At 36.1% G+C, this 23,622-nt stretch overlaps 1 protein-coding gene across 1 annotated transcript; it reads left to right on the top strand.

Annotated features, from left to right (window-relative positions):
* Positions 1 to 13,372: 13,372 nt before the first annotated feature.
* LOC136840200 (uncharacterized) lies at positions 13,373 to 23,156 on the top strand. The gene is made up of 4 exons (XM_067106700.1): positions 13,373 to 13,776; positions 19,482 to 19,750; positions 20,587 to 20,691; positions 21,225 to 23,156. Exons 1-4 carry the CDS (start codon positions 13,579 to 13,581, stop codon positions 21,391 to 21,393), a joined length of 741 nt encoding a protein of 246 aa, XP_066962801.1. The 5' UTR covers positions 13,373 to 13,578; the 3' UTR covers positions 21,394 to 23,156.
* The last annotated feature ends 466 nt before the right edge of the window (positions 23,157 to 23,622 follow it).

The following is a 23,622-nucleotide window of genomic DNA, read 5'->3' on the forward strand; positions in this document are numbered from 1 at the left end:
TTGCATGGAGTATTTTTTATGTTACTTTTTTGGGCGGGAGGGGGATGGGAGAAGGATTGTGTCCAGTCTCGTTATCAACAATGAAAGCAAGTAACATAATTTGTTCTTATTTACATTTTTGCATGCAATTGACTTCTGAATGAATATGCTAGACAGTGTTCTGTTCTCTCTCACTGTCAACTGATTTATTGGTACAGTTTCAAGGTTTAATGTACTTCATCAGCATTGAGGATGAAAAACAAAAGACAATTGGCTCCAAAAACACTTTCGCGTACAATTAGGAACATACTTCAGTATTTTCGTTGTTATCTTTCGGTAGTACTCCACTGACCGAATGAAATTTACAACAAGTAAAAAACGCGCCGAAGTTTCTTCGGCGCAATCGAGTTCTCTGTACAGCCGCTACAGCGTACAATCAAGGCCGCCGAAAATAGATCTATCTTTCGGTGGTCTTGGTATAATGCTGTATGAGCCGCGGCCCATGAAACTTTAAACACTTCACGGTGATGGCCTGTCCTATATCGTTGTGAGAAGCACGACTATGGCAAACTTTAACCTTAATAAAATCAAAACTACTGAAGGTACCGGGCTGCAATTTCGTATGTTTGATGATTGGAGGGTGGATGATCAACATACCAATTTGTAGCCCTCTAGCCTCAGTAGTGTTTAAGATCTGAGGGGCGGACAGAACAACGCGGACAGAATAATGTGCGGACGGACAGACAATAGTTTTCTTTTACAGAAAAATAAAAAAGGAGATTTATTGAAATCTACTGTTTCATGGAAATGGGAGAATATTAAAATGGGAACTTTCTTACCGAATAAAAAGCCATGTGTTATGACACTACCACATCCAGTATTGACCACAAAAATGGTGATTAGGTTTTTTTTCCGCCAATCAAGAGATAAAAGACATTTTATGGCGCCTTTGTCGAGACTAAATATTACATATTGGAAATAATTCTAGAAGCTGTAGTTGCCACGTTTACTTCACTCCAATCTTTACGTAAGATTCTAAAGTGTTGCAAAGCAGTGATTAAAAATATATATCCTGTTAAAAAAATAAGATTTGATTTTTTCAGATTCTCTACCCAATATAATATATATATATATATATATATATATATATATATACATAATATATATATATATATATATATACACATACATACATACATACATACATACATACATACATACATATACATACATACACACACACACACACACACACACACACACATATATATATATATATATATATATATATATATATATATATATATATATATATATATATATATATATATATATATATATTCTGTAGACTGCTCGACATTGTCCAGGCTGAAAAATTAGTTCTCTGTGAAATAGTTATATCTCATGTCAGAAATAAAAAGATTTTTCACTACACTTAAAGGATTGGCGTTTCTCTCAATATGACCAATTGATTGCGAGATAACTCACCATCATTGAGCCCCCTTAATATGAATATCTTTGCTAATGTAATTGTGTAAGTGATGTATAGTTGTTTCGTGTATATTTAATACGAGGTCAGGATGAAATGAAAGCGAAACATCGTTTTTCTGTTAAAGTTTGGAAAATATTTTTCCTATGAATTATTCCCCGTAGGGGTGTAGTGCCGTCAGTGCACCTCACGGGGTACACTGTAGGCATTACTGAATGTTCTTTGCAGCGTCCCTTCAGCCCCTAGCTGCAACTCCTTTCATTCCTTTTACCGTACCTCCATTCATATCTTTCTTCCATCTTGCTAGCGACCCTCTCCTAACAATTATTTCAAAGTGCAACTGCGAGGTTTTCCTCCTGTTACACCTTTCAAACCTACCTACTCTCAATTTCATTTTCAGCGCTGAATGACCTCATAGGTCCCAGTGCCTGGCCTTTGGCCTAAACTCTATATTCCATTCCATTCTATTAATTCTTGTGATCTTTAAGAATAATAATTTTATAATAAATAGAGAAATGATAAATGTTCTGAGTCGATTCCCATTAAAGATGTATAATCACCCTCTAATTGAAAGGGGTCTATTTGACGAATTTTTCACAGTTCACATTTCAAAAACTGGTTTCGAAAACATTAAATACGGATGTAATCCAGATAACAAGATCAAACACTTTTGACCTTGGACTCAATCTGCTTTTAAGCTTATTTTATGCAAAGTTACTCCGCTGTTATAGTAGGTCCTTCCGAAAGAGGGAAAGTCTTTAAATTGAAATTTTATCCCAGCAAGCGACGGTCTTGCAAATTGTAATGCATCGCACCAAATTATTAGTGAAAAACTGCAAGTTTGGATCAATTTGCAACTGGCTTGGTTGCAGCCATTTGGGAGAGTAGGGTGGCCATAAACACACAGACTCGCGCACATAATTGTTCAAATGTATATTACGTTTCTTTAAGAATAAAATCTCAGTACTTATTTCGAACATTTCTTAGATGCACAAATGTTATAAATGGTGCATTTACATGTTAATATGTATGTAAGTACATGCAGACATAGACACACACAAACATGTACGTGTGCAAATTTATATACATTTGTATGCACGTACACACGCATTATAAATACATTCATTCCTAAATCCCTTGGCATACCTAACCTGGTTTAGCCTCTTAACATTCGGCGAGGAGACGCCCGAAAGCCCCAATTTCCCAAGGGCTCCCTTCTACTGACGGAGAATAAGAATGAATAAGGAAATTACACGAATGGCAACTTGAATATTACCTATATTTCACTGCTGCAAGATCTACAATTGGTTCTTATTTCGCACTGTAATGAGTTTGCTGTTACATGACTGTAACTCTTACTTAAATATGTAAAATAAACAGCATCATGTAAGTTTTTATGTCGGAAATTTTCTATCTCCATCAGTAATTTTAATGAGTGGATAATTTCCTGTTGCCGTCACCCTTTTCATGATCTTTTAGCATATGGAAATGACCAGGAAAAGCCCCTTGATCACTTTTGATTTAAAACAACTCCAGAACATGCCTGTAATATATCTCATTTGTGACAGAACAGATATTTATAAGGGGGTCATTTTCAGTGAGTATGACAGCAGTAGCGTACTGTAGGCTCATAGTTATGGAAATAGCCTGAATACTAAGAATCCCAAAAGTTGCAAATGGAGTAGCAGTTTAGTTGTGTTGTTTCTCATTTAAAATCATGTAGGAAGCAAAAGTCGCTAATCTCTCTCTCTCTCTCTCTCTCTCTCTCTCTCTCTCTCTCTCTCTCTCTCTCTCTCTCTCTCTAAATAACCAGGATCTGATCTTCAACGAAGTCAATAATAGTAAAACATTTGCAAGAGAAATATCAGTTCATTCTGAAGAGTGAAAAGTACTTTGAAGAAACAAGCAAAGTCTGAAGTACACTTAAGAAAAATCTAACCCTCCCTCGAGCTGCAAATCACAACACTGATGATCACATCCTCTCAGTAAAGCCACCTTCAGCAACACTGAATAAAAAAAAATACATGCAGCTTTCAATGACCATTTCCAAAACCAAGTTAGACATTATAAGTCCGGGTTGAAGAACGACGCACAGGGATTGGGGAGTTATTCAATTTGTGGTGGACTGGAGACATTCGTTTCCCGAAGGGCTAACAGACAGAAGTACCAGTATTTCGAGAAATGTATAAAACTATCGTAAACTGGCTTTTCTTCTCAAAGGAAAACCGATATATAACTCAGGCTGAAGGGTGCCCAAGCCTCCACATTATCTTCCTTTGGAATAATGTACTACGCGCCCATGTCATATACCGTTCCATCTTTCTAGTCACAGAGGGGACCCAGCATATCCCGCCATATGGGTGTCAACATTGAATAACATAATGCTGAAAAAGGCGGACGGTCTCGATTATTCTGCTGTTCTCCAAGATCAAGAACACCGTATGTGCCCGTACTTCCGTGATAACATCACGTATCTTTGGTAGGCCTCCTGCATTCTCATCAGTTGAGCCTGATTAATACTCACTTATTATCTGGGTTACACTTATTTCCCGCTGCTGTTGCACCTACGGATGCATCGGCCTCTGAATTCAAATGAACTCATATATATATATATATATATATATATATATATATATATATATATATATATATATATATATATATATATATATGTATGTATGTATATGTATATATTTTATATGCATATATATAATAACAATATATACATGTATGTATGTGTATGTAGGTGTGTGTGCGTGTGTGTATGATGTGTTTTAAACTTTTCACGTATTCCCATTTGAGGGGGTGGCTTCGATAGAAGTTCACCTCCTGGTTCTAAGAAAGTCTTCTGAGATGAAGATGCCGACCCCATGCCATTCTCTACCTTTGCTGCATCCCACCATATTTGACTTACTACGAGCTACCTAATTTAACTCACTGTCTAGAACAGCAGAGATATAATTCACTTTTCACGAAATGGGCCGCAGTCGTTTCTGTTTTTGCATCAGTGTTAAAAGATTGACTCGAGTGAGACAATATATATATATTTTTTTTGCATTAAACCAATTACTTGCTTAAGCTGTTCCAAAGTGTCCTATCACGTACGGACTTTTTTGCTAGCAGCTTCTTGAAACTGACGTATGAAGAAGCTTTAACAACGTCCCACATAGAGGGTTAGTGCCGTCAGTGCACCGAACGCGGTGCACCGTAGGCATTACTTGAGGTTCTTTGCAGAGTCCCTTCGACCCCTAGCTGCAACTCCTTTCATTGAATCTCCGTCCATATACTCTCTCTTCCATCTTACTTTCAACCCTCTCCTAACAATTGTTTCATGGTGCAACTGCGAGGTTTTCCACCTGTTGCACCTTTCAAACCATCTTTACTCCCAATTTTCTTTTCAGCGCTGAATGACCTCATAGGTCCAAGCACATGGCCTTTGACCTAAATTTCATATAGCATTCCATTCTTGGGAGCTGAAGGCTGGTGAACAGAAGGGTAGGGACCATTAACTGGGCTGATGATAAACAGTTATCTAGATCATTTATTCCCAGTGAAGTGGTGATAACCAGTTAGCTAGATTAATCACAACCAACTGACTTGGTTTCAGATAGCCATCTGACTGATGTACATAATTGATATCCAACCAAGCAAATGACAACCATTTAAATAGATGGCCATCAAACTGATGTACATAAATGATATTCACCCAAGCAAATGACCACCAGTTAAATAGTTTGATGGCTACCGTCTCGTTAGCCAGATCAAACTTTCAAGTGCACTAATGATAATCAGTAATTGCTCTAATGCTACTGAACTAACTTATCACTTCACTGCCACATAGAACAGAAAACTCATCGACCCAAGAAAAAAGGTAAATAGATAAAAAGAGAAAATACAGTCTATTAGAAAGCATTTTATCTCTTTCATCAAGCTTTCAGTTTACATTTTTTTTACCTCCGCAAACGCGTCTCACTGCTTCCTGCTTCAGTCTACAAGGTATCTCAAGAAGCTATCGACGGATTTCGATGTTATTTTGTGTAAGTTGGGGACTGAGCTAAGGAAAAGTTTATGACATTTTGGCATGGATCCAGATGCAAAATATCTCGTTTTCTAGCCAACTTTTTTTTTGCCAAGTTTCGAATCCATCCGAGATGCAATTTCTGAGCATTGTAGTTGTTTTTTTTTTTGCATAAAAAGCAGATTTTCTCTGCCTAGAATGATGAATGTTGCATATGAGATTCAACTAAGGTCAGGAGAGAGCGGACCCGTCATGATTAATTCGGCTTTGAATGATCGTTTTTAATCTCCAACGAGATGTATTTTTTTTTTTGAAGCGACAGACAGACAGAAATGATAATGAAAACGGGAAACTGTATCGCTATCACGTTCACGCCTTACAGTGAAGGAAGGACGAGAGGCTTAACGCTGTCTAAACACTGTATAATATTGGGGTCACCTCCTCGATTAGTGTCAAAGAATTACAACGACGGAGGCTTATTACATCTCACTCACATGTTAAGATTTACTCCACCTCGGGATTATTGCTTCCTTATTCTTCTTCTTCTTCTTCTTGTGCTTTGGGGTCAAGGAATTTAAATGGAGGTATTTCCTGGGTTCTGTCCTGTGGCCTTTTGTGTGTTTAATATAGTAATGACAGTTATAAACTTCGTGTTTAAGAAATCCAAAATGATGTTAGTGTACATATATATTAAAAATATGTATATAAAGAGAGCTTTAAAGAACCTGCTGACTCTCGTTATATATATATATATATATATATATATATATATATATATATATATATATATATATATATATATATATATATATATATACAGTAACTATATATATATATATACAGTATATATATATATAGTATATATATATATATATATATATATATATATATATATATATATATATATATATATATATATATATATATATATATATATATATATACAGTATATATATTTACACACTGACATCATTGTAGTTTTCTTCACCATTTTAGTGACTCATGAGATTTTATAAGACAACCTTCATATAAAGAAGCGTAATGGATATCCATATGATTATCTTTTTTGTGCATTAACGATAGCTTAAGGGCAATAAACTCCATTGTTCTAAATTACCCCGCCAACCCTCTCATGCAACTGGCCTACAAGGACACAGTATGAAGGTATCTTGGTCCGAACTTAACTCTCCTTTCTATTACCGTAATTTTTGACAGTATTGGCACACTACCAATTATAATGATAGTTTCAAAACAGTAGTAATGCTGAGAGAAACATTAACGACTCTTGCGGTCTTTGTACACGTTAAAATTAAGTTATATATCACCAGCACACATCCTTTGAGAGAGTTTTTCATTTTTCGTAATATCTGAATCGTTTGAGCGATTGATTTTTTACATAACACTGGCTTCACAGCAATCATGGAAAAAAACGAAGACTTCGAATGGATTTCCAGAAAATTAACGTGGTTGCTTTTCAGTATGATAATCCTAATTTTGGATTAATTTCCTATAAAAATATATCATTTGTATAGTATGGTGCTTCAGATATACTTTTCTTATTTCTCAACGAAGAAATAGATATAAAACCAAAAGTAATTCTTTTCCAACCTTTGGTGTTTTCTGCAAAAAATAGTGTCGTTTAATTCACCATCTACTGAGTATTATTTAGACACAACTTTAATGACCTAATTGCCGCATTCACTGACTCTCTTAGCGATTATATACGATTTATTTAGACCCTGTTCGTTTTTGAATTTCGTATTAAGTTCATATCTGTGGATGTTTTCGGCTAACTGTTCTTATTGCTTAATAAATGACTGGACTCTTACTTGCAGCTTAGGTTCACTAACCCAGTCGTAAGGTCCTCTCCTTTTGCTTGCGCCGTTGATGTTGCTTTTGGGATCTAAATATCACAAACTCGAGGTTTAGCCAATCTCATTTCCCCTTAATACCGTTGAGGTCCAGAAAGTGGAATTTTTATCTTTCCTCTCTATTCTAAATTATTTAACCGGCCTGTTTTCGAGATCTGCGATTATCAATACTTGGAATAAAAAACGCTACTTGAACCGGTTGTTACATTTTTCGTGAAAGACTCCTTCAGAGAAGGACAGAGAATCTAATCTGCTATGGTGACATTGACAGAACCGAATGAGATGGTCCCACATGATTATCTCACAAACTTTTCTTGTTGTTTCTCTTTTTGTTTTATTACAAAAAATGTTGATTCATAATTCTGTACATGTGGTTTTAACTCTAGTATATGAGAAGATTCTGTTTTCGTTCAGATCGACCTTTTTCGCATCAACTGTATGCTGGTCTGTTCCATTGCTTGTGTGTCCTCTTTGTAGCTCTCTCAGACACCCAACGGGTCAGTGAATTAATTGCGAGACAGATAAACATATGCATACTCGTACTTACATACATACATACACATACAAGCACACATTTTACACGCACACACATATATATCTATACATATATATACACATGTATATATAGATATGTATATATATTTACATATATATATATATATATATATATATATATATATATATATATATTTACTTATATATGTATATATATGTGTGTGTTTATATGTCTACATTGTACAGTGTATTTATTTATTAATGAAATATATATATATATATATATATATATATATATATATATGTGTGTGTGTGTGTGTGTGTGTGTGTGTGTGTGTGTGTGTGCACACATATATATATCAACATTAATCCGTTTCCTCTAACGGGAAGTGGCTTCAGAGAAAGAACATGACAATAGTCACTGCCACACTCATACTTAAAGTGTAGACTCGTAGATGAAAGCTTCAGGCTAATAAGAATGATATAAGGCAATGTTTTTCTTGGCTACGTGACCTTATAGTAGCTGTAGGTGAGATTTCTAATTACTCGTTGTTTGCAAAACCCTCGCCCTGTTGGCAGTTCTAGTTTTAAGGCGCCATACCAAGTGCGTGTAATTCCAGAGGTAGGAAATATAATTTTCAAGGTAAATTTGATGAATGTTAACGTCTCCCATTTTATAGAATTTTCTTACATAATCTGTTTGTTCTCACAATCCAAAACTTGTCCTTTATGGAAATTGCTCAAAATTTCATGCTATATAAAGATGGATTACTGATCAGCATCATTTCGTTATAAGCTGTAGAAAATAGGAGATCTGACGCAGGTGATTATCATAGTACAAGATCCGTTCGCTACAGAAATGGACGGTTGGGTACGCTGTGGACGGCGAATTTTATTATCTACCTGCCATGTGGGTGAAACCAAGGTCTGGTTCTTTAGACGTTGGGTGAAACATACCTCACAGAATATAGGGAGAAAATATTCGTTATTTGTGTAGGATATTGATGGCCAGGTGTCGCCATATTTAGCTTTTTTTATTGATATCTCGTTACTACATCTTGCTCATTGTTTGAAGTCCATGTGATAGCAATTTTTTGTTGTTGTTGTTGTAACATAGCGCTGTGTCTCTTTTTCCCCTCAGTTAATAGGAGAGAGAATGTGAAAGTCTCAGGCATATGCAATATATATATATATATATATATATATATATATATATATATATATATATATATATATATATATATATATATATATATATATATATTACAAGAACAGATTCAACACTTTTTTTGAAAGTGTACGTAGCGTAATCCTAACGATCTTCTTCAGGAAAAAGACGTATGAAGATTCGACCCATGATAACACTCACATTTTTTCCCTCTCTCTCAACGCTCTCTCTCTCTCCGTGTATCTCTCTCTCTCTCTCTCTCTCTCTCTCTCTCTCTCTCTCTCTCTCTCTCTCTCTCTCTTCGTTTTCCAAAGCTCATCCATCCACCTAACCTCACTCATTCTCTCAAAGCAATTAAATGGACTATTTAAAGAAACACAATCGTTTTCTTACAAAAAATAGGTTTTATTATTCGAATAACCCAACAAGAAATGAATAAAACAAAGCAAAGATTAAAATGCATAATAAATGAATTATCGAGTCAGATAACTAAACTCTAAACTGCACTGCAAAACACTTCTGATTAAAGAAGTCTCATTATGGCTAATAATGAAATCCCCAAAATCACACATCCACAAATCAATAACTAAAAGTCATGTCAAAAAAACAGTCTACCACATAAAGAGATTGACATTGCAAATGACTTGCATGTCCTTTTTCTCAAACTCCCAAGTCCACAGACATCTGTCGAAAGAATTAAACATGATAGAAAACTCCCAAAAATATATGAAATGCAAAACACAATAATGGAAAGTGTAAAATGCATAGCCAAGATATGGCAAACGTAACATAACAAAATAATAATATAAAAGAGGTATGAATATTCATATTAAATTTCTCACACCAGTTCAAAAGTTCATAATGATCAGAAAATCATGGTAAAAATCACAAGTTCAATTTCCTCCCATAAAAACAGAGATTTGAAACTCTACCTTATCTGCCGATTTTCAAAGCCTGGAACGACTCCAAAGCTATGGCTGGACAACTGCAGTTCTATCACGTTAATGAACGATCAAACTCACTTTTAGGGCAGATTTTGGCATAATCTAGATCAAAGTAACGCACGTACTCACGAATATACATAACGCTTGGAAGATCACCTGACTTAATATTGCTGAGAATCAAACTATTTGCTGAATACAAAGATTTTGCAACTGACGGCTCGGTCAGTACCATCTCGCTCAAAATTCTTTCATCACATCTTAAAGCATTGAAGCTATGAAATGCATATATGTGTCCTTTAAATATATATATATATATATATATATATATATATATATATATATATATATATATATATATATATATATATATATATATATATTTATATATACAGGGTGTTTCGAAATTAGAGCCCCCTTTACAGCATAAACTAAAATGATATGGACAAAAACAAAAGTAATTCAGAACAGGTATTTATTCAAGTTTCTCTCTGAGTATTTAATATTTTGTGTGGCCTCCATCTGCCTGTACCACAGCCTGCATTCTTGAGGGGGTATGATTTCAGCAAATCGCAAAGAAAGGACTTCAGGCCTTCCAAGATTCTCACTCTTTTCGCGATGACAGTCATATGGATTTTTGTTTCAGTTTCTTTTAACAAAGGATTCATCTCTTTTAATGTATTTAGCTATCCAGGAACGTGAAATGAAGGATGCGCCAGCATCCCTGGCCTCTCTGAAGGTTATAGCCCGGATTCGGTCAATCCATCTGATTTCCTCCGAGTCGTTAGCCATGGCTGTATCTAACTCCGTCTCTCAGTCTGAAAATACAAGAAATGTAAAATGAAAAATAGCTTATTAGAAACTTAAAATAATGTACTTGGAGATAGGCTATAGCAGAAAACTTCATAACTTTCCATTTGTTCTGTGGAGGGGCGATATATATATATATATATATATATATATATATATATATATATATATATATATATATATATATATATATGTATGTATGTATGTATGTATGTATGTATGTATGTATGTATGTATGTATGTATGTGTGTGTGTGTGTGCGCGTGCTTGTGAATGTCTGTTGTGGCTTCAACTGAAGCTACTTTTTATTGAATGAAAACTCAGGGTATCATTGACAGGTATTTAGACAAAGTTTACTTTCGCTGATACTTCTGTCCGTTGGAGGTGGTGGGTCATTGAATTTTGGGGTAAGATTACTAACCCCCTGTCCTTGTCCCACAAATGGTTATTGTGTTTTGTTGTTATCCATCGAAAACAGTTCCGGCAAATCTAATTGGCGAGTGTTACGAAATCTCTCTCTCTCTCTCTCTCTCTCTCTCTCTCTCTCTCTCTCTCTCTCTCTCTCTCTCTCTCTCTCTCTCTCTCTCTCTCTCTCCCCTAATGAAATTAAAGCAATAGAAGTAAGGATTAATTTGGAATAATATGAAAAGACGAGAGAGAGAGAGAGAGAGAGAGAGAGAGAGAGAGAGAGAGAGAGAGAGAGAGAGAGAGAGAGAGAGAGGGCGTTCAAATCGATTGATCCAGTGGCCAACAACTTAGCTTAATTCATAAATAGTGTTTATGGCATGAAACGAGACGCAGTTCTGGATAACCACGATGGGATGTGGCAGGCGGGTCACGTATTCAGCAGAGTTCCGTGATGTCCACTTTGGAAGACATCCTGCTGGACTTCGAACATCTTAACCTAGCATCAGTCACGGGGTAACCACAGAGTTATTTTTGGTTTTTTTATTTATTTTTTTTCTGTCCAGTTTCAGTGGGCGATTTCTAATCTTTAAGCAGGAACATCTAATTTAAGGTAAACATACGCACCGTGTGATACACCACGGATATATATAGATATATATATATATATATATATTTTGATTACTGATTGAAAACTTTAATTTAGATTAAATTCTTTTTTTTCCATTTACGTCCATTCTGCTGAAGCCATTATCATACTTATACACACATACACACACACACACACACACACACACACATATATATATATATATATATATATATATATATATATATAATTTTTTATATATATGTATATATGTATGTGTGTGTATAAGTATGATAATGGCTTCAGCAGAGTAAACGTAAATGGGAATAAAAAGAATTTAATCTAAATTATTAAAGTTTTCAATCAGCAATCGAAATTACCATTATCAATACTGGAATTTCGGGTTTCAACGCCAACTTGCATTAAGGGTCGGGAATATCATTGAGCTTATCAGGTCGTCAATTTCATGACAATTTCGGAGCCGAAAAGCAGGATTGTGAGTTACAAGATGGGAATTTCTTGCGATTTGTTTCTAGCTAGCCGCATGGAAATTGCTCCAGTTTCGAGTGACCTTCCTGAAATCCTCACGCAAAAGAGTGCACTGTACTGTAGGCATTACTTAAGGTTCTTTGCAGCGTCCCACAGGCCCCTAGCTGCAACCCCTTTCATTCCTTTTACTCTACCTCCGTTCATATTCTCATTCTTCCATCTTACTTTCAACCCTCTCCTAACAATTGTTTCATAGTGCAACTGCGAGGCTTTCCTCCTGTTACACCTTTAAAATCTTTTTACTCTCAATTTCCCTTTCAGGACTGAATGACCTCATAGGTCCTAGCGGTTGGCCTTTGGCCTAAATTCTATATACTGTTCTATTCTGTCTCACGCAAAAGAGGCAATGGCAGCTTCATGGCCTCCAGAGGTTAAGAAATAGAACTCCAGCTGTTTCCTCATGATAGATATTCCCAGGGCAGCCTTCCGAAAGTTGACTCGTAAATTATTAGGTTTGCGATCGGGCAGCCTTTGATATTATTTATTATTCCAGCTTTTCTCCCATACATAACGGCGTTTCAACACTCCCAGAGCTGCATGGCGTTTTTATGGCGACGGAGAATCTCGTTATTACACTTTCCTAACCATTATCCTGCTTCGGTAGTCTTCAGAGGCGTCAGGATGGTATATTCATATGGATGTAGTGCAGTATTGGACGGGCAATATTTCTCTCTCTCTCTCTCTCTCTCTCTCTCTCTCTCTCTCTCTCTCTCTCACACACACACACACACACACACACACACACACACACACACACACACACACACAAGACTGCTTGCTCGTCTGTAAATTCATGGTAATTTATTTTTCTCTGATTAAGAATTCCCCATTAAAAATAAATATGTCAGTCCATTATCCCATCCTGGTCTGTGTGATTTACCGTGGAAAAACTATCATTTTCATAATCCTGAAAAATTTTAAAGAAAACCTCAAGATATGCAGGAGCGAGAAATTTCTATGCTTTTGTTAACTAAGGTAACAGTATCCAGAAATAGGCGGGGCCAATATTGAGGAGGCGGAGTCAAGAGCATGGTGCTGGGTATGACTGCTCCAGATACGGAAGGGACAAAACATCCCTCTCCCAGTGTGAGTGACATCAAGAATGCTTATTAAGTGGCGTCGCCGTATATACTTGGCACTGGTCCGTCGAACCAGTCTCCCGTGGCCTACGATACTGTACACGGCACACTGACAAGCTCTGTCGCCAACCCCGATCAGTTTTGAATGAGTTAGCGAAGAAGTCGCAGCGCCTACTCTTCCAGCAATGAACCTGCCGGCAGTACTCTTAGCCGTGATTGCGTCTATCGTCCGCTTCCGTCAAACGCAGGCGGGAGACTTCCAGACGACGGCCAGTACGTCAGTAGGCAGGAGTTGGCTGCAGGAATTAGTGTCCGGGACCAGCAATAACGTGCATTCCCGAAAGAGGAGGTTTATTCAGTTGCCAGCGAGTAGCATCATGGAGGTAGGATTCAACTCATATAAATTATATATATATACAGTATATATATATATATATATATATATATATATATATATATATATATATATATATATATATATATATATATATATATATATATATATTTATTTATCTATTAAAGTAGCAAAGTACGAAGACATGAGGCACCAGTACGTGACAAAGCCAGGACATTTTAAGCATAATGCATAAAAAATTAGGAAAGTATGAGAAAGGAAATATATCAAAATTAATTTAACTTTCAGTAATAAATCGTCAGTTTTTTTCTATTTTTCTTGTGGCAATGCAAGGCATGCAGTGATGTGGAAAATAGTTTAATTGTAAAGAATCTAAAACCTACTTGAATAATATTGCATAAATTTGACCCAAACCATTGAAAGCATTTTTGGCAAAAAAATCGTGTTTTTTAAATGAATGTACTGAATGAAGTCGAAGACTTTATGGTTAGCTTTATATATTTGTCCATTTATTCTTACACCATACTAGCCACTCATGTCTACATATTCCAACACTTGCTTCACATATATTATAAAAAGAAAAATGCTATCTATGTACGTCATAAATTTTGCATACCCTCCACATTGCATCTGCATATGATTTATGTAAACTGAAGTTGTATCTATCATTTATAAACTCTATATTTTTGTTTAATAATACAGGAAAATAACAGATTTATTTAACTACAGTAAGTTCGTGCATACCGTAAAAACACACACATGTACTGTATATATATATATTTTTTATTGTTTTCAGATATCTTGCTACTTTCTTTGCTTTCCTTATTCTGTGATTCATCTCTTCGAATCATCTGATGTCTTCCTTACGGCATCCGAACTGACATTAATATTTGAATATTTCTGGCTTCAATTCACCCTCACTATATTACTGTTGCTAACATTAACTTTCAATTTTTTCCTTACACAAACAATTTACAAATCGTTTTACAGTCTCTTCAGCTTCTCTCCAATTTCACCAACTAACACTACGTCATCACGCCAAATCTCTCAACACTTTTTCCTCTTTTTTTCATGAAATCAGTCCTTTCTCTAAGTCCTCTCATAACTCCATCTATAAGAATTATAACAAACAATGTCTTGTGCCCGCTTTTACACTCAGGCTTTGAAGAGATGAAATGCTCTAGGAATTGATGGAATTGCAAGAAGGGTACTGTAATGAAAAGGTAAATCTGATTATGAGGCTGATGTGGGTGTCTAATGTATTGTATATTTGGAGGAGGTAAAGGTTCTAAAGGAATAGGTGAGAGGCATAATCTTACCTATGTAAAAGGGTAAATATAACTCAACCTGGAATTCCAGGAAAGGAGTACGGTAGGATTAGACTGAGTAAGTAAGACTAATAGGTGAAAGCTCAAAAAGGGAAGAACACGAATGATGTATCGCTATAACACCAACGGTATGTCAAGAGACTCGACTCTGACTCTTAAAGTTCATTGACTCTCAGACTCATCACACAACCCCTTGCCTTGTCTAAACCGGTAATGTTCTTCCCTTTTTGATTTTTCACATATTAGCCTTACTTCCTCAGTCTAATCCTACCGCACTCCTTTCCTGTTGTGTTATATTTGCCCTTATACATAGGTTCGATTATGCCTCTCACCTATTCCTTTGGAACCTTTACCTCCTCCATATTTACATTAGACACCATGGTCAGCCGCATAATCAGATTTACCTTTTTATTACAGTATCCTCCTTGCAATTCCATCAATTCCTAGAGCTCTTCATCTCTTCATATCCTGAATTGCTGTCGTGGGTGCAAAAGCGGGCACAAAACATTGTTTGTTATAATTCTTATAGATGGGGAGTCATGAGAGGACTTAGAGAAAGGACTGATTTCACGAAAAAAAAGAGGAAAAAGTGTTGAGTGATTTCGCCTGATGATGTAGTGTTAATTGATGAAATTGGAGGGAAGCTGCAGAGAACTTAAAACGATTTTTAAATTGGTTATGTAAGGAAAAAATTGAAAATGAGGGTAAATTAAAGGCAGGAATAATAAAATACTAATGTCAGTTCGGATGCATTAAGGAAGACAGTGGATGATTCGAAAATACATGTGGTCGTAATTATAATTTCTGAAGGTTGGATAATTTTTAATCACAGAACAGGATATCTAAAAAAAAGCTCCAAAGAAAATATTTGTATCTATTGAAATAAATGTTAAAATGCATGGAAGGATTAAGTCAGCTGTCCTTTTATGTTAGTGAAATGAAGAGGAATGAGAATAAAAATAAAAGGTATTAAAAAAATATTTGCATGGAAAAATGTAAAGTAGGGAGACCAAATAGAGTGATATAATCAAAATTACAAAAAAGACGCTAGAAAATTATTAGCTTAGTCTGAGACCTGACCTAGTTTATTTATTTTTTGTAACGTTATGAATATTGATAAAAAGGTAAAGTAGGCTAAGATGGAATTCAAAGAGCAGTATACCGCCCATTACGCATTATTAAATGGCACTCAATTTAGTAACTTTCCCTGACCTTCCGTTTATTCTCTACCCCACCAAAATATTCTAGGGCCTTCGAGGAAATTTATTTTTATTACTATAGAACTTTTAAACATTAATTTCCATAGTTTTTCTATATCACAATATAGTTAGGTTTTAATTTACGAAATGAGTCAAGTTTTAATTAGTTTTCTCGCTGATTCTTCGAAGTCTTCCCAAAGTGAGGTATGACAAAAGATAGATCAGAGTGTTCTGAGATGGTCTGGTCACAGGGAGAGAATGGGGGACGATTGGGTACAAAAACTTGTGTATAATTAGGTAGTTTTTGTGAGGGAGAAAGAGAGGGAGATAGATTCACCGGATGGCAGAGATGTTAGAATGAAAGGTCGTGGAGTTCATGAAGTGCAGTTGCGTGCAAGATAGAGGTGAGTGTGGATGGGCATGTGTAAGTATATTAGGCTGGGTGGCTGAAGTTGCGCCTTCTGCGATTCAGCTCTTTGTGAAAATATGTTAAATTTACCTCTGCAGAATTCTTAGGTATAAAACTTGTTTATCTGGAGGTTTACAGTCCTAATCTATTGTCAGGGCAAGGACGGAAATGATCAGGACGATCGTGAACACAACGATTAACAATTGTAAGTGTCACCGGAAAATCATGTTCCTGATCAGATCCATGTGATGACGTGATGAATACCTCTTTAATGCCATACCCTGTTTCTGATAATGCAAGTCAGGCGATGGTGTACGGAATACGCGTCTAAAGGTCGCCGTTAGAAGGATAAGCATATGCTAGAGTACACGAGTTTAATGAGATACTCAGTCTAACTCGATTCCAGTTTCAGAATTTTCAGCCGTCGAGGGCCTTCGGAACGGAATAAGCGAGGACAGTTTCATTACACTGCTTGATCATTTAAAATTATTCATTGAGGAAAACGTCTTTTCAGATGTTAGGAGGGCAGTCAGTTCGGACCTGACAGATGAAATATTCATGATTGTTATTGATACACATCTCTTCGTCTTTTACTTCTGGGTCTTATTTTCACATTCCAGCCAAGTCAGCACAATAACTGCTATGGTACAATATAGTCTACTGCGTCATCAGATGCGGTCTAGAAGATGTCGCCTCATTTGCCTTGACCTTATCGGCACCTTCCCCGTAGGGGGGTAGTGTCGTCAGTGTACCTCACGTGGTGCACTGTAGGCATTACTAAAGGTTCTCCGCAGCGTCCCTTCGGCCCCTAGCTGCAACCCCTTTCATTCCTTTTACTGTGCCTCCATTCATATTATCTTTATTCCATCTTGTTGCCCACCCTCTCCTAACAATTATTTCATAGTGCAACTGCGAGGTTTTCCTCCTGCTACACCTTTCAGACCTACCTACTCTCAATTTCCTTTCCAGCGCTGAATGACCTCGTAAGTCCCAGTGCTTGGCCTTTGGCCTGGACTCTATATTACATATTACTTGTCGACACCTTAACGAGATCTGAACTTTTCTAACTCCCTTTTGCGACCACCGGTTCTTAAGCTCATTTAAAAAGAGAATGGTGAGATAATGTTCAAAACGCTCCTAGAATATCTAGAACAAAGCTGTAGTTTTGACGAACTGTGTTAAAGCAAGCACGCAGCTCATTAGGGTTGCTGCCAATACCCACTAACTGAATAACTTCGTTTACCGATAACCTCGACCTCAGTCCCTTCCCCGCATTGTGATCCGGCATATTCTGCTATCATTTACACATATCATTCTGCTATCATGTACATATATTCTGCTATCATTTACACATATCATTCTGCTATCATGTACATATATTCTGCTATCATTTACACATATCATTCTGCTGTCATGCACACATTCTGCTGTCATTTACACATATCATTCTGCTATCATGCACACATATTCTGCTGTCATTTACACATATTCTGCTATTATGTTCACATATTCTACTATCATTTACACATTATGCTATCATTTACACATATTCTGCTATCATTTACACATATCATTTTGCTATCACGTACACATATTCTGCTATCATTTACACATTTTGCTATCATTTACACATATTCTGCTATCATTTACACATATCATTCTGCTATCACGTACACATATTCTGCTATCATTTACACATATCATTTTGCTATCATTTACACATATCATTTTGCTATCATTTACACATATCATTCTACTATCATTTACACATATTCTGCTATCATTTGCACGTATCATTCTGCTATCATGTACACACATTCTGCTAGCATTTACACATATCATTCTGCTATCATGTATATACACATATTTTGCTATCTTGTACACATATTAATCACTTTGATATTATTTACGCATTCTGCTATTATTTGCACATATCATTCTGCTATCATGTACATACATTCTGCAATCATTTACACATTCTGCCCTCATTTACACATATTCTGCTATCATGTACACATATTCTGCTATCATCCACACATATCATTTTATTATTATTTACCCACATTCTGCTATCATTTACACATATCGTTCTACCATCATTTACACATTCTGCTATCATTTACACATATCATTCTACCACCATTTACACATATCATTCCAGCCACAACTACCCTATCAGGATCTTTTAGTTCTTATTATTATAACTACACTCGGTGTTGGCTTACAGTCTCTATACTGCTGACGTCCACATTATTCTTTTATTCGTCTCCAGACTTTGACTTCGAATAACTTCGACTAGACTACGATAAATAAGCTTTGATTAACAGGCCGTTAACCTTAAGGTGCTGAATCTTTATAGTTCTTCGGAAATGTTTTGCAATTATTAAACTTTTATAGAAACCCTGCTGTAAGTCGTATTGCAACACACGCATATATATATATATATATATATATATATATATATATAATGTATGTATGTATGCATGTATCTGTTTACAATATGCATTAATTAAATAAATGTTATATACCTGTATTTAAATAAACCAGTTATATACCTGTACTCTTTAACAAGAACAATGAGTTTAGATTGAGAAGACATGAAGGACCTGTGCAACTTACGAAATAAACTGTTAAAAAAAAAAGGCGTTCACATGATTAATGCATGTTAAAGGAACCTACGCAACAACATTAACAACTCTCCCCATCTTGAGACCGTATCATTAAAATGCTTTCCCTCGTCTTCTTCTTATTCTTCCTCTTCTTATTCTTCTTCTTTTTCCTCGTTGTCCATAAACAGCTGAAGTGGTCCATCAACTTCCCTTACGACACCTACTCCGAATACAAAGCGAAGTGGCAGGTGGCGTTTACTTCCAGGCTTCCCTTTCCGGCACCCTTTTTGGTCGGCAGGCGTCTCGAAGGCAGTCCCGATTACGTGTTTTCCGAAGACTTCAACCAGAATTCCCTCGACAACAGCAATGGCACCGCCAGGATTCCCGACGGCCCCCGGAGTGCAGCCCGGAGGGAAAAGACTGCCATTTATAAAGGTCTCGAAGGAGCTTTTGAAAAGTAAGTCTCTCTCTCTCTCTCTCTCTCTCTCTCTCTCTCTCTCTCTCATCAGTATTAATAGTGTTTGAGTATTCCTGAAACTATGAATTTAATTACAGTTTCATATTCTCGACGAGAGAAGAATAGTGAAAGTGTTATCTATCTGCAGCCATCCACGGGAAGTGTTGAGACAGGAAAATAGGGGAGTAAAGAATTAAAGACATCTTTAATATCACGCAAAACCATACACATACTCAAAAACACAAACAGACACACATACACTCACACAAACACGCTGTGTATACAGATTTATTATTCTGGGAAGGAAGGGAGATGGCCTCTTCGAAAGCTATATAAATGTAATTTTCGTGCTTTTGGGAGTTTAACTAAATTTTACACACACGCACACACATATATTTGTATGTATATATGTATATTTATATTATATATACATATATATATATATATATATATATATATATATATATATATATATATACAGTATATTATATAATACAGTATATTATGTGTATATATATATATATATATATATATATATATATATATATATATATATATATATATATATATATATATATATAAACTAGTTAGCTGACATATGAGCAATAGCATCACATTTGGCGCCCACAGTGAAGAATCCTGGTGACTGTATGTCCATTTAATCTATTTACGAGTTAATGTGTAGAACAAATCATCCCTTGACATATTTTTCTTTTGTCTTTAATCTGTGTTTAGTTTCAACTGTTCTTACATTTACATCTCACTTTAGTCTATACATGCTCTATATATAGTCTATATATGCTCTATACATAGACGCTAAGGAAGATCTGTTTCAGGGTCGGCGGCCACGGGCGGCACTGTCTGTTGCGAGCCATTTGCGACATCGCGGAGGCGCCCTTTGACCAGGGCTTCGTCGGGGAGATGATCAATTCCATTTTGACGTAAGCACGTCTCATCAAATAACTCTTGGTTTTTATTTTCTACTTCCGTCTGTGTGCATCGCACAGAATTTTTTTTTTTTTTTTTTGTAATATTCTTTAGCATCAAGACTCGTTTTTTATGTGCTAAGATGTAAATTTGTCACGTTTTTCCGAAATGCGGACACTTGAATTACTTGCCATAGAAAACTTGTACATGTATGCCTGGTTGTTCACCATTATTATTATTTTATTATTATTATTATTATTATTATTATTATTATTATTATTATTATTATTATTATTATTATTATTATTCACGAAGGGCCGACATTCGTTAGAAACAAACGTAAGAGGTCATTAACGACAATCAAAGCATACTTCCGCAGAATTGAATAGGGCCAATTCAAACTACTCCTGTCAAAAGAAACCCTTTTACGGCCGCTGAACATTGAAAATGATACCAACACCTAAAAACTTAGGTTAGCTCGCTTCAGATCACCTAAAAACTTGGGTTAGCTCGCTTGAGAAACATTTTCTTCACTTCTTCACTCCAGAGCTTCGATCGTCGGCCATCCAGAGGACCCGGAAGAGAGCGAAGATTACAAGTCGTACCTTCAGGCCGAACTGCATGGCAAGCTGAACGGAGACTGCGCCGGGCGATACGTCAAGTGCAAAGTTTCCCCTTTCGATGTCGTCCCGAAGCTTTTGAAATTCTTGGTGTAAGCAGCATGGGAAAATACTCGGTTTTGTTATGACCTACCTTTGAATGGCATTGCTTTTGTTTTTTGGTGTGTAAGTTAATGGAAACTTTGTAAATGATTGAGAGAAATTTAGATGGTAGAGAGACGGGTAGTAACTTCGGGCATTGCGTTGATTGAAAGAGAATTTCTCTTCATCGAAATACTATACCTATAGTAACTACTATATATATTTTGTCAGAATATAAAGTAGGTTAATCAATCTTATTTTCATTGTGGCCTTAAATGCTTGTAATTGTTGCATTAATCACCGTTGTTGATGACGCCAGGGTAAAAAAAAGCGTCCCCCTCCCGCCAGTGCCATTTCATAATCAGTGGAATCTCACAAATAACGGACCCCATTTACCGGTTTCCACTAGATACAGGACATTCCCGGCTGTCAGGCGAGCTGTGATATAGCAAGATGCTTCCCCAGTTTGTGTGACCTGGATGAGACAGCCAGGAGTAAATGTAGGTGCTATTTAGCGGTGCGTGCGTGAGGCAGAGAGGGTCCGGATGCTAATTAGCAGAGCGTTCTAATGGACATGAGGAGGTTTGGCTAGTGCTGTGTCCGTCACTCCTGAGTACTTTATGATGGAGCGTTTTATCTCAAACGTAATCTGTGATCGCTATTTATATCGTTCCTCCTTTGTGATTGATCTTTTCAAATCTGTCTAGCGTATTTTTGTCTTCTTTGTTATCAGCTTGAGCATCCTAATCTGGATGTAATTTATTTTTTACTTCAGATCACGTGTATTCAAGTGGATCACAAAATGTAGATTACTGTGTTTTACACAGACCCAGTTTGAAGTCTGATAAACATTTGCCTCGGCTATTTCAAGATCCACAAGATCCATAGTCCTTTACTTCCGAACTTCTTTCCACAACACACACACACACACATATATACAGGATATATACATGTATATATACATATTATACTGTTACCCTCAACAGTAAGTGGCAGTAGAGAAAAAACGAAACAATGATCATTACAACATTTATTTGTAAACTGCCGAATAGTGAATACTGTCGTCTCCCACCCTGTTCATGAAAACTTCCGCAATATTACCCACTTCATCCATTTACACAGATGGGTCATCATCAGTAAGTCATGCTTGCCAGAAGAATTTAAGGCAAGTCCTTTTCAATTTTAATACTTCTTTCGTGCCACCCGTCTTGGACTTTCAAGTTTTCTTCATCTCTAAAACTGCTGAATTCTACTTGTCCGTAGCCTATCCTCTTCCATTCTTTCCACACAAACAAAACATACACAAAATTTTTGATCCATTCTTTCACCTACACTAATCTCTTTAACACTTCTACATTATTCCATATTCTATTTTTGTGCTATATATGTTATACAAATAGTTACAGTTAACAGCTTCAACTATTTTCTTTCATTTGCATTCCTGGTATCTTCCAGGTTTTTGCACGTACTCTGCTACCTTTATTGCGTAACGTCTTTTGCGATTCACCTCTTCTTTCATACTCTCAAGTACCTGTACAAATCAACCTATTTTAATCTTCCACCATCCATATTAAACATTCCTTGCTCCATCTTCATCGTTTCTGTTTACCTTCATAACTTTGCTCTTGCCCAAATTTACTCACTTCTTGCGAACATTTTCAAACTCGCTACTTCTGCAGTTCCTTACCAATCAATACTGTATCATCTGTAAACATGAGCCATTCTACATTCCATTCATGACTAGTCTTTTATCCGCCAAGTTTGCAACTACATAAATTTTTTTATAATTTGGTTAATTGCATCATCCTATCCATAAAGATGTTAAAAACAGACTCGGATACATAACATCGTTGCTTCAGATTCAGTCATTCTCTCAATTTCATCATAAGGTTTTTGGATGCCATCCATGTAGAGCTGTTTTTCCCTTATCTTTCAAACGTTACATAATTACGAGTATTTCATAGCAAACACTTGAACCACACATCCTTTTTTGTCGAAAGCCACACTGTTCTTCCATTACTAATCCTTTTGTCAAATGTCTTACTCATATCAAAATCCCACCTCATACCTTTTCTGCTATATGAAGTAATATTGTGCTTCTCTTGACATACCTTACACACCCTGGTCAGCCAGACAATCTAACTTTGACCTTTGTACCGCAATATCTCACTTCTCAACCCATAAACTCCTTGTGTTTTTTCACTCTTCAAGATCATAATTTCACTTATGCCCAGAAATTTCCAC

Source organism: Macrobrachium rosenbergii, chromosome 7 (assembly GCF_040412425.1).
Source record: "Macrobrachium rosenbergii isolate ZJJX-2024 chromosome 7, ASM4041242v1, whole genome shotgun sequence".
NCBI classification, from domain to species: domain Eukaryota; kingdom Metazoa; phylum Arthropoda; class Malacostraca; order Decapoda; family Palaemonidae; genus Macrobrachium; species Macrobrachium rosenbergii.

What these genes read in the sequence shown, in the direction of transcription:
- LOC136840200 (XM_067106700.1), top strand. Translation starts at nt 13,579, where the DNA reads ATGAACCTGCCGGCAGTACTCTTAGCCGTGATTGCGTCTATCGTCCGC. An exon ending in CAGCGAGTAGCATCATGGAG is followed by an intron (nt 13,777 to 19,481) that starts GTAGGATTCAAC and finishes GTCCATAAACAG; the next exon opens with CTGAAGTGGTCCATCAACTT. An exon ending in CTCGAAGGAGCTTTTGAAAA is followed by an intron (nt 19,751 to 20,586) that starts GTAAGTCTCTCT and finishes GATCTGTTTCAG; the next exon opens with GGTCGGCGGCCACGGGCGGC.